At 40.2% G+C, this 13,327-nt stretch overlaps 1 protein-coding gene across 2 annotated transcripts in view; it reads right to left on the reverse strand.

Annotated features, from left to right (window-relative positions):
- ITPR3 (inositol 1,4,5-trisphosphate receptor type 3) overlaps positions 1 to 13,327 on the reverse strand; it is a 465,627-nt gene that overhangs the window by 53,235 nt on the left and 399,065 nt on the right. For both annotated transcript variants that reach the window (XM_089673590.1, XM_089673591.1), the window contains exons 54-55: positions 12,370 to 12,491; positions 12,043 to 12,208 (exon numbers count right to left, since the gene is read on the reverse strand). In XM_089673590.1, coding sequence (XP_089529716.1) covers positions 12,043 to 12,208; positions 12,370 to 12,491 — 288 coding nt within the window. The remainder of the gene's footprint in view (positions 1 to 12,042; positions 12,209 to 12,369; positions 12,492 to 13,327) is intronic.

Here is a 13,327-nt window from a genome sequence, read left to right on the forward strand (position 1 = left end):
AGATTTGTCAGATGTGGGTACAGAAGTTTCAGCCCAGACAATAAGACGCACACTGCGTAATGAAGGCCTCCGTGCCAGAACTCCCAGGCGTACCCCCTTGCTGTCTCCAAAGAATAAGAAGAGTCGACTGCAGTATGCCAAAAGCCATGTGGACAAACCACAAAAGTTGTGGGATAGTGTTCTGTGGACTGATGAAACAAAATTAGAACTGTTTGGGCCCATGGATCAACGCTATGTTTGGAGGAGGAAGAACAAGGCCTATGATGAAAAGAACACCTTGCCTACTGTGAAGCATGGTGGAGGGTCAATCATGCTTTGGGGCTGTTTTGCTTCTGCAGGTACAGGGAAGCTTCAGCGTGTGCAAGGTACCATGAATTCTCTTCAGTACCAGGAGATATTGGATGGAAACGTGATGCAGTCCGTCACACACCTGAGGCTTGGGAGACGTTGGACCTTTCAACAGGACAATGATCCCAAGCATACCTCCAAGTCCACTAGAGCATGGTTGCAGAGGAAAGGCTGGAACATTTTGGAGTGGCCATCGCAGTCACCAGACTTAAATCCGATTGAGAACCTCTGGTGGGACTTAAAGAAAGCAGTTGCAGTGCGCAAGCCTAAGAATGTGACTGAACTGGAGGCCTTTGCCCATGAAGAATGGGCGAAGATACCCGTAGATCGCTGCAAGACACTTGTGTCAAGCTATGCTTCACGTTTAAAAGCTGTTATAACTGTAAAAGGATGCTGTACTAAGTACTAAGATTGAATGTCACTTGGGGGTTGAATAAAACTGATAATGCTGTGAGCACAGAAAAGACATTTGTGGTTATTTCATTATAACTGTTATGTTATATTTGTCTGACCTACAAGTGCCTCTTTAATGTAAATGTAAGCAAGATGACTGAATGATCAAAAGCAATGTCAAACTGGCCAAAACACTCAATTTCAGTGGGGGTTGAATAATTTTGGACACAACTGTACAAACAAAGAACAAATCTCAAGAATAGGAAAAAAGTGAGAAAAGTACATTTTGTAATGAAGGTGCGAAAGAACAATACCAACAGGAAGACACAAGCTAGTTCTGGATATAAAAGATAAAACAAAGCAATAAAAAAGGGGAATTGTAAAGCTAGCATGGCAACTACTGCAAACTGAAGGTAGGAAGAGAGAATTGTATGAGAAAAAATGGATAATAATGCTGGAGCAAAATTAAAAAAAAGAGAATATTTTAATAGACGCTCAAGAGCAACTGTGAAAGAATATAGAAGAGCAAGAAGAGAATCTAAAAATATGCTAAAAAGAAAGTAGTGGAAGTGTTAGGCAGGCAAATTCATTATTTGAAGCATATTAGCAATAAGGATGTAAGGACATTTTAATGATAAGGAAGAGCAAAAAGAGGAAACTTGCATACTAGTAAACATTGTGACTTGGAAAGAGACAAATTATAGAGATAGAAAACATTTTTGGGGGGACTGTCAAATGGAAACATTGAAAGTAGAGAGGGTGAACATGGTACAATGGAAATGGAAATAGGTTATCTAACAGAAACTTAAAAGAAAAAATAGAATTAATAAAAAAACCTCAAGAAAAACAGTGCTGCAGGTGAGGATACAAATACAGTAGAAATGGTGTCAAATAGAAAAAAATGTAGAAAGATCTATGAAAGTCTTTGCAGAATATGGGAGAATGAGGATTGGCAAAGGATTGAGAAGAGTGTTTTTCTTTTGTCTTTATACATAAAAAAGAGATCAAATAATATATAAAGGTGATAGGCATAATGTATATTTGTAATAAGTTTCTAGCTTAGAGGCTGTATTTCTACTTGGAAAACAAAATAAGTGACTACTAGTGTACATTATATCCAATTTGGACTATCAGTTTAGATCAGCTAAATACATTCTAGGTGCATTAAAACAAAAGGTATGCAGTTGGCCCGTATGTACAGCTCTTCGACTGATAGAAGCCACTCTCACGACTGCCTTCTGTTGAATGGGCATGCTGGAAAGCCAGCATCAGATCAGCACTGGCAGCCACTGATCAGTGTGTCCTGGCGGGGGTGTCGCCCTTTTTAGAACACAATAGCTTAGCAGGGAGATTACCACACTAACATTGGATGTGTCATTATGACGATCTGTATGTTTTATTTCTTGTTGAGCCTGCTAGAGATGGCATGGCAAGTCACGTCCCAGTGTGGATAGCACCATTCCTGTGATGACCACTGACACTCACAAGAACATAAGACCTCTTAAAGGAAGTGTATATTGTTTTTGTATACATTTTATTATTACTGTTGTCATCCTCCAATGGTTTTCAAGCACTTTGAAAGTTATTTCCCTATAAGGGGAATTACATAATAGGGGTTGATTTTGCTATTGGGATCAACATCTGAGGTGGTGAAGACTGTGCATTGCAGTAGGGTGGGTGGGGGAATTAACTGCTAATTGGCCCTTTGGTTAATCAAAGCCAAGTTTCCATTATTCAATAATCACTATTTATTATAATTATTATTATTAGTACCATTTTTTTCATTATCTTTATCCAATTGTTTCTCCTGCAATTGTGTGAACAGATACCAGAACCTAAAATTCTCTTATCGGAGTCATAAATTTACAGTAACTTGTGTAAATATTAGGAGATAACATTTACTGCAGTATTAAGAGGGTTAAGAGTAAAGTAATGCAAGTTGTATGCTCAATAAAACTTGGTTGTGAAATTTTACTTTTAGATCCCCTGGCACTTGTACTTTGCCAGTGCAGTTAACTTTCACAGCATCAGCAAGACATGTATTAGTATTCTGCACATTTCGCAGTGCTAATGGAGTACTCTGGGTTCTGCTTTGCAAAGACACTCAGCATGTGAGGAAAACAGTGAATTACAACTCATCAGCCAATAAGAACATAGGGGCAAGTTGTAGATGTTAAAAGCAGCAGACAACATGCTCCTAGGGATAACTGGGAACAATTTTGTAGGTTTATTTTATTTTGTGTATTAAACACACTTATTCATCACATTTATCTGTCCTAGATCACTGCAGTGATCAATCTGTGCCAGGTAAGTCTAAAGCCCTGTACACACGGGCCAAATATTGGCTGGTTCAACAGAAATCAGTTGACATTCGGGCCATGTTTACACCAGCCTGTCCGACAGAAGCTGCCTGAACAGCCGGCTTCTGTAGAATGGGCATGTTGAAAAACCAGCATCTGATTAGTTCTGGCAGCCAATGGCTGCGATCACTGACCGGTGTGTTCTGGCGGGGGGAGCATGTTAGAACACAATAGGTCAGTGGAGAGATCGCTGTACTAACATCGCATAGCTCCTCCTGAAATCTCCAGTTTTTTTCCATTCAGCCCACTGGGTTGAATGGAAAAACAAAAAAACAAAAAGTGTGTACCCAGTATAAGGCCCCTTTCACATGGACGTTCCGTTTGTTTCATCAGTTCAGTCACGTTTTTTCAAGTTGATCAGTTTACATTAGTTTTTCATCAGTTTTTTTACATCCACTAGCTGGAGTCCTTAACCACTTAAGTCCCTGAGCCATTTTTTCAATTATTTTCAATTTTTGGTTTACATGATTAAAAAATTATTTTAAGCCTGAAGATTACTTTACACTTGCAATCATTATACTGAGCTCTGAGGTAGTCACATGACATTGTGACGCAACGCGTCGGCCTGATGTAGTGACGTACTTCCGGTGTGGCGGTTATCTTGGTGCACCCTAGATTCCTCTATTCCTCTATACCCATGCAGAGTACACCCAAAGCATGCGGTTTGGAAGCTGACAGAAGAGGAGGATGGATGTGAGTCATTTTATGTATATTTTTGGATCTTTTTTAAATTAAGCCTACTACAGTATGGGAGATTGTGTTTGTGTTTTTACTGGCACATACCCATACTCCATGAGAGGAGCCACTGCTTGATTGCTGACCCCCTGAGAGGGAGATCTTTATACAGGGATAGCGGATCAGTGGAGACCAGTGTGTGCTGGAAGGATCTGAGGGTTTGATCCCACAACAAGCTTTGACCCTCACGGGTCGAAGTTTGGAGGTGAGAGGTTAATCTAGCCATTGGTTGGATTTTCTGCACCAGGAATTACTTCACTATATTGACACGCGTGTTGGAGTTGAAATAGTGGTGTTACCCACTTAGTGGACTTGTTTTTGAGCACAGATCAAACTTTGATAGTTTGTTTTAATCAGAGTGATTTTTGCACTGTATCTTGCACGTGTTATCACATATGTTTTATATATGTTATATATATCCTTTTGTATGTTTATAGCACTTATGTGGTGTCCATTGATTAGAGATCATTTTTTGGCATTTTATCTTTATTGCAAATATTAAGGTACTAGTGTAAGGTGTTATCTATACACTGGTCCTATGCACATGTCTTGTATGTTAAAGTCATAGGGGTATTGGACTATCACTGTGACTACTTGATTATCATTCACTTTCACAGTAGGTTCATATTGTATTTATTGTATTCACATAATACACTGCATGGTTTATATTTAGATGTGATTTTTTTGGCACTTTATGTCATCAATTATTCACTTTTATATATTTTTTTGTGATATATGAGTAGCGCCACATTTATTTTTGGATGAATTTAGTTTCAATCACGGGTATATGATTTAATGTTGGTAGCTCCTCCTTCATTCTTTACATTAGATTAGTAGCGCAGGAGGTTCACACCATTATTAATCATTATACTGTATTTTCCGAAAACAGACACCCTAGTGAATAAATTTGTGATAGTTCAATTTTTTTACGTCACGTGATATTAGTATAACGTTTTCTGAAATGCTAAATTTCAGTAAAAAATTAATTTTAGGGTACACAAACACAATCATTTACCGATTTTTGTGTAAAATTTAAATCTGAAGTTGCACCAAGTAAACAGATGCCCAACATGTCAAGCATTAAAATGACGTGCACCTGTGAAACAGAGAAAAAATGTCAATACCCTATATTTCCCTAGGTGATGCTTTAAAAGCCCCTACAGGTCATCAGTTTAGCAATACCCACGAGCTCTGGTGCTTATTGATCTTATTGATGATATGTAACGTGTGTAGCACATTTTTATTTTTACGTAGGTTCCCCAACACATGCATTTTTGTATGTATGCCTACGTACATGCGAGTAGGGAGGCTCAATTTTTTTTTTTTAACTTTTCATGTGCCTTTTTAAGTGTTTATTTTTTCTTTAACTTATGATGTTATTGCTATCATATAATGGACCAATAGCCCTCTATGTGACAGCATATAAGTGACTGGTCCTCTTTGTGGTGAAGAAGGAGGGTAGTGTGTGCAAGGAGAGGGGATGTCATTGCCAGCATTAAATGTAAATTGCAGATTTTATTTTCCTTTACTTTATAGAGCAGTGAAGGAGCTGTCTGCTGGCCAGCTGCTAAAGTAAACAAAGGGGTAGGGTCACCCAGTGACATCACCTGGCAACCCCTCCCCTTTGTTTACTTCAGTTGCAGGCTGAATGGCAGGTCCTTCTCTAGCTCTATAAAGTAAAATAAAAATAAAAGCCAGCAATTGCATTTAAAGCCAGCAATGACAGTCAATGCCAGGAAGTGAGGAAGCCTGTCTGTATCTACTGCCCCCTCACTGTATACACTGCTCTTCTCTCCTGCCCCTCTACTTGCGCGCATTGCCCCCCCTTGTCTGCAGTACACCCAGCCCATGCCCCCCCTCCCCCCATATACACACACACATTCTGTAGCTGCATTCAGAGTCTGCCTTTTTTTCTTTTGTTTACTTACTGCTGTCAGCGGGATCTCTGCTGACAGCAGAGATGAGTCACAGGTTGTTAATAATGTCAGCGGCTGCCGGCTCCTGACAACCAATACAAAAACAGATGCAGAAATGGACCATTTGTCTGTTTACATTCGTTTATCCTCCATTCTGTTTTTTTTACGGAACAAAAATAGGGCTTTGATCCATTTAAACAATCCATCAATGGATGAATCAAAAACAGACATATGGAATGCCTGTGTGAAAGGGGCCTTAGGGATAACTGGTAACACTGTAGCTTTATTTTATTTTGTGTATTAAACACATTTATTTACCACCTATAGCATTTACTTGCTTGGAACATTCATCTGGCCTTGATCACTGCAGTGATTAATGTGTGTCAGGTACAAAATATCAAGATAAAACATATATCTTCACCCCATTCTGTAGTTATCTATCTAGAAAAACCATAGACGCAACATTAATAGTTAGTCCGTTTCCCCTCAAGTTATGCTAAAATTAAAAAAACACACTTCACCAAGATTTTTTATTTTTTTTTTACAACAAATAGACACATACAAAAAACATTTTGGTAACACAAGGAAGGGATGGCACCTATGACAAAGATTTTATTGCTGTTTTTGCCGTCCTGTTCAAGTGATAACTGCCACTTCCTTTTCTTGTATCGGTATCTCCTCAATTAGAAAGAAACAAAAAACTTTAACTTTTCCCTACTGTATCTAAAATTTAATAAATGTTATCTGAAATGAGGCTTAAAAAGGCTATAATCACTCTTTATGGGACAGACCTGTAACGCAATTTGCATGTACAGTATATGGGCACAAAGCGAGTAAGGCTTTCTTTATGAATGCCACTTTTTGCATTCAACACAGCACTACTCAAAGATGATTGAGTAAAAAAGCTGTGCACCCGTGCTATTCAAACAGATCTTAACAAAACCAACCACATACAAAGATGTACAAAGCAGGTCAAACACACCCTCCGAATAGTTATATATACTGTATTTCCAGACTGCTACTTATGAGCGACACTGCAGAAATAATACATGGGCGGTCAATCTACCTGTTAAATGTTTATGATTAAGCTGTCATTAGACATCACAGAATAAAGGCACAGACCCGATCAGAGTGTATCTCTGTCTCATGATCACCATTTACATTTAAGACCCTATTATTTCCTCCACAAACCACTGATTTTCCTGATCCTGTTGCCTTTCTCCCCCAAAGCACCTTGTCCCCATGTTGATGGGGACAAGGGCCTCTTCCCCACAACCCTAGGCGGTGGTTGTGGGGGTCTGCAGCCAGGGGGGGCTTATCAGAATCTGTAAACCCCCTTTAACAAAGGGACCCCCAGATCCCGACCTCCCTCCCTATGTCCCTATGTGAATGAGTATGGGTTACATTGTAACCCTACTCATTCACCAAAAAAGTGTAAAAAATAAATGAAAATACAGACACAGTTTTTGACAAATTGTTTATCAAAAACCAAAGAACAAAAACAATGTCCCCCGAAGTAAATGCAATGAACATCGCCGACCCCTCCAAAAAAGAGGTCCACACGCACCGCTGGCTCCTGCAGACTCTAAATAAAGGAAGTAAACTTCATGGAAGTGGTGGGAAGTGGCAGAGCTGTCAGACTGTGGCAGTGTCGGGTGTGGACCTCTTTTGCTGGGGGGTCGGAGGCGGTAGGCAGAGGAGTTGTCAAACGGCATGAACCACGAGTGCAGACCTCTTTTTTTTTTGGGGGGGGGGGAGGGGTGTTCATCATGATTGATGCTAAAATTACTTCGGGGGACATTGTTTTTGGTTTTTGACGACTTATCAAAAACTGTCTCTGTATTTTTATGTATTTTTGACACTTTTTTTACAGAATAAGCAGGGGTACAATGTACCCCATACTCATTCACATGACAGGGGGCCCTAAAATGAAGGGCTTCCAGATTCTGATGAGCCCCGTGCCAGCAGACCATCACAACCACTGGTTTTGGGGAAGAGGGCATGTGGCCTGGTATGGTTTGGGAGGGGGGGTGCTCGAATAAGGGTTTGGTATGGATGCATGCTTGGATAAGGGTCTGATATAAGGGACTTGGGAGGACACCACGCCATTTTTTTAAATTAATTTTGGCATGGGGTTCCCCTTAAAGTCCATAGCAGACCCATAAGGCCTGGTAAGCATTGGGGGGAGACCTGTTTTTTTCCCTCTAATTTTAATTGCCGGGAATTCTTTCATTTACATTCAGCTGTTAGCGGGGAATCCCACTGACAGCTGATAAGACATCGATTGTTAAGGACGAGGGCGATCGGCTTGCAGGCCTGCTTCTTAACAACCAGCTAAATGCCGGCAAAAAGCCAATACAAAAAAAAACTGAAAAAAATGAATACTAGTGTTTTATATCCAGCGTTTTTTTCCACTCCTGGTGAGCATGGAACCTAAATGAGCCTTCAAATGCAACAAAACAAAGCCTGCCTAAAAAAGTCCTATATAAGTGTCAGCCTGATATACTGTATGCCACCTAAACTATAAATCCATACAAGATTTGTTCATCCATATTGGAAATAGAAATATAGTTACTGTGCTATTAAACCCAAGATCAAAAATGTAATATATTACAGCTTACAAATCATTAGAAGTGGTGGTTGCATTGTTTATTTTTTTAGGCTTTTTTCCCTCACCTGGTGATCTGGCCAGTAACACACCTCCTGTATTAGAGTACCCCCACTTCGGATGAATGAGCACAGGGGGCACAACATACAGCAGCATTGTCAGTCTGCTGGGGAGGGGAGTGTTATGATATACTAGAAGATTTAATTACACTAACAAATTGAAGCCAAACTCCAAATCACACTTCATAACTGGTTACAGCAAATAGTTTTTGCCTTTGGGGATAAAGGCTTTACATGAATGAATAAAAGTTGATAACTTTAAGAATCCCTGCCAGTGTTAAATGGTTTGTCTCATCCCTGTAAACGGATACATCTGGAAGAGAGCTTGTTCTATTGAAAAAGAACAGACCTACTGGCTGGATCACCATGAAAGGTACAGAAAGAAAGCCTAAAAAAAAAAGCCTAATGCAGCTATCAAATCTAAGAATTTGAAAGCTGCAATATAATAAATGTTTGCTTTGGGTTTGATACTGCTTTAAATCTTAATGTTCGCATCAATTTGTGTATTTATATATATATATATATATATATATATATATATATATATATATATATAATGCTTTCTTTACTTTTATCTTTTTTTTGAGCATTGCCTGTGATGTTCACTTCTGCCTTCTGCTGTCATTATGCCATCTGTCCTTCTGAGTTAATATCTGTGGTCACAGCTCTACAAATAGATCTCTGGCTTCCTCTTGAAAAATACCAGGAAGAAGCTCAGAAGCTTTGGCTGTAATATGACAAATTACATCTCTGCTGAAAGCTTTAATCATTACGCAGCAGTCTTAGAGTTCGCCATTAGTAAGACGTCTACAGCAAATTTATGTTCACAAAATTAAATGTTTCCAGTTTAAAGTTTCATTTACTGCACAATGCACATACTTTTCATATTAATCCAATGCACGCTAATTGTAATAATTATCAATTTCATTTTCACTACATGACTCCTTCTTAGTAAAAGTAGCCATCAAAGAATTATGAGCTTTTGTACAACAGTAGACCTTGTACTTGAAATCAAATAAAAGCCAGACTGCTGCTGTTCATAGGCATAACTTACATCAACTTTGAAAGCATTATTTCACTATTCTTTGGACCTACTCACCTCTTTGCTCTGCATTGTGCTAAAGTAGAACACTGGCCTCCCATTAAACAAAATATGCACTGCAACAACTTAATTGTAAATATATCTGCCCTTACATTTTCCCTTAATCCCCAAGCAAAGTCTCTCATATACCTTTTGAACCTGCTAGTGAAGTCCACTAGTAAAGCTTCCAGTGATGACGGGACAACACTGCTGCACTGATTGAATACAAAGCAGCTTTGTCCTTCATGTAGGCTGTGCCTGTTTGCCTTACATTGTGATAATAAGATGTTGTGAGGAGCATGGCTAACAGCATTGTGCCAGTTTATGCATATGTCCTCTAGCTTTTTATTCAGAAGACATCCAAACCTAGCCCTGCCTGGTGCTTTCTGAATTGGCAGAACTGACTGTGCTGTTGAAAACCTCCCACCCTGCAAAGAAAAGGGGATTTGGCTGACTCAAAAGAGGTGAAAGATGTTTCTGTTGTTGTGGAGGAGTTTCCCGTAATAAAGCCCAGTTACTGCTCTGCTGGTGAGACTGATCTTGTATGCGCCACCCTGTAGTTCTCTGCAGGTAGCCTGTAGTGGGTGGACCATCTCAGTCTCACTTGCAGTTCTGTTCTCTGCTCAGGCTATGATCCCCATAGTGATAATGTCACCACTTCTTTTACAAGCTAATATCTGGGTTTGCAATGGCATTTGGTGCACACAAAGTGGACTTATATCCTTTGTGACCATTGAAGAATATATTTAGATGAAAGTTTTTGTGCCTAGAGCTTAGCTTGAAATACTAGCAAGTAAGCAAGTAAACGTTGCCCCTGTGGATTTTAGAACCACACTGGATGTATTACTGATCATGTGAAACTGTAATTGTTACATATACTGTATCTGCATTATAATCACAGTATTCAATGGTACACTCACTGCCTGTGCAAACATTATACCTCTAATAGGCAACTGTGATGGAAGTTCAGCTAGTTTTAGACAGTTGCAAATGTATAGTACTTATATACTAATGGACACTTTTCATACTTGTATTCTAATGTGCAGCAGGTATTGGAGTTACTAGTTAAGAGTAACACGATTCATTTTAGGAAGTTTTTAAAGTGTTTCTAAAGGCTGAAGGTTTTTTACCATAATACATTCTATGTATTAAGGAAAAAAACCCTTCTATTGTCAGCTACCCCCAGCCCCCTCAAATACTTACCTGAGCCAGATCTGGATCTAGCGCTGTGCCCAAGAGCAGCGGCGCTGCTCTCTCTATCCCTCCTCACTGGACTCAGTGAGAGCCGAAGGAGTCATTGGCTCCTGCTGCTGTCATTCAAACCATGTGACAAGGAAGTGGGGGTCAGGAATGAACCTACGAGAATCGAGCCTGCACATGTCCAACACTAGGAAGCGGCTTCTTATGGTGGCACACAGAAGAGGTGTTTCTAGGAGCACTGGCAGGGGACCCCAGAGTAGGAGGATCAGGGCTGCTCTGTGCAAAACCATTGCACTAATCATGTAAGAATGACATGTTTGTTATTTTAACCACTTGGCAACCGCGCTATAGCTGAATGACGGGTACAGCATGGTTGTCCAGTTGTGGGAGGGCGTCCCCAGTGGTGCAAACCCGGCAATCTCCATGATCGTTGTGTCCTACGGACACAACTGATCACGTGATGTGGTAAAAGGCCAATCACAGCGGCCTTTTCCAACGTGATCAGCTGTGTCCAATGACACAGCAGATCACTGGGTAAATGCAGTTGCTGGTTATCGGCTGCAGTTTCCTCACGCTGTTATAGCGTGAGGAAAGTACTGCCGATAACTGGCAATTGTTAGAAAACAGATCGGCACTGATCATCAGTGCCCTGATGATCAGTGCCCAGCAGTGCCACCCACCTATGCCCAGCAGTGCCACCCACAAGTGCCACCCACCTGTACCCAGCAGTGCCACCCAGCAGTGCCTAGTAGTGCCACCCACCTGTGCCCAGCAGTGCCACCCATCAGTGCCCAGCAGTGCCGCCAGTCAGTGGTATTAGTCAGTGCCTCCCATCAGTGCCACTAATCAGTGCCCATCATTGCTGCATATCAGTGCCATCCAGCAGTGCCCATCAGTGCTACCTCCCCGTGCCACCTCATCAGTGCCACCTATCAGTGCCCATCAGTGCTGCCTATCAGTGCAGCCTCATCAATGCACATCAGTGAAGGAGAAAAATTACCTGTTTGCAAAATGTCATAATAGAAACAAAGGAAAACTTTTTCTTCCAAATTTTTTGCTTTTTTTTGCTTTATAGTGCAAAAAATAAAACACCCAGTGATGATTAAATACCACCAAAAGAAAGGTGTATTTGTGTGAAAAAAATTATAAAAATTTCATATGGGTACAGTGTTGTGTGACCGCACAACTGTCATTCAAAGTGCATCAGTGCTGAAAACTGAAAATTGGCCTGGGCAGGAAGGGGGTATAAGTGCCCGGTAGGCAAGTGGTTAAAAAAGAAAATATTTATCTTTAAAATCACTATCAGATCGCACACAGTTTATACTGCATTAGGAATTCTTACCACAAATGAAACAGGTTGTTTTCAGCACCTCCTCCTTCCCTTGTTTCTCACTCCTCAAATCTGCAAATGTGTCAATAATGACACCAAAGATTAGGTTTAGGACAATGATGATGACAATGAAAAAAAACAGGAGATCATAGATCACTCGAGCTGGAAAGAGGGATTCCTGTTGGAAAATATAAAATAGTTTATATTAGATTTTGGTAAGAAATACATCTTAAATTCTAGCTGCAGAAACAAAGTTAACCTTCTGTTAAATTTAGGAACAGGCAAACAAGTTTTGACAAGTTATTTTCCTAAAAGGCTAATGAAATCACTTTTTCTTACGTCTTTAGAGGGTTTTCTTAAAATGTCTCCAACGCCTCCTCCATTCCTTAAGCCATGATTAAGTACAGTGACAATACACATGAGCAACGTGTCACACGCTCTCTCTGTGCCATCTTCTTCATCTAAGTTATTGAGAAATAGAGAGAATTAAATAAAAAAGAAGGATGGGGATATGGAAAAAGCCGCAGATTCAAATAAAATAATAAATAAGATAGCGGGATCTATTTTTCAAAGACTGAAGTTTAATTCTCAGTCAATAAAGACGTTGATTTATTGGATAATAAATGCTACTTTCCTATACTTTTTAAATTGTAGATATTATAGGGATGTTCAAAAACTATGTGCTCCATCCTCCTTTATGAAAAGCTCATAAATATGCAATGCTGTTTTCAATTAAATTTGTAAGTGCAGGTTTTTTTTGTAGATCAGTTTAAAAGTAACTAGGATGTGGCCTGTTTTTGTAGGCGGTGGGCCTGACGCTATAAAGTTGCCATGTATATTAAGGCGGCATTTTCAGCCTTATTTTGATCCATGCATGGACAGACTGGTTGTACAAAAGTCAATCTACGGACCAACTTCTGTACAACCAGCCTGTCTAGTTCTTCCCAACTGATCAGTGCTGCCAGCTATTGCCAGCAGCATTGATCAGTGTATTCTGATGGCAGGGAAGACTCCCCGCTGTCAGAATACAATCACTAAGTGGGAAGGATTCCCACATCCACAATGAATGTGAGGATGGGGGAGTCAAGTATTTTTTTTTTCATTCAACCCAGTGGTTGAAAGACCAACAGTGAATAATGTATGGTCTGCCTTACTGAGCATATGTCTAGTATGGTGGGGTGTGGTCTGACATCGACCGCGATGGCTGCTTAGCTTCAGAGCTCCAGCCACAAGGGAGAAACCCTCAGCCATTCTGGAGCAGCCCCGCTCCTGCCATGGGGAAATCTCACCGCAGCGG

Source organism: Staurois parvus, unplaced genomic scaffold (genome assembly GCF_062004578.1).
Source record: "Staurois parvus isolate SC_StPar_1 unplaced genomic scaffold, SC_StPar_1.0 ptg000142l, whole genome shotgun sequence".
Taxonomy (NCBI): Eukaryota; Metazoa; Chordata; class Amphibia; order Anura; family Ranidae; genus Staurois; species Staurois parvus.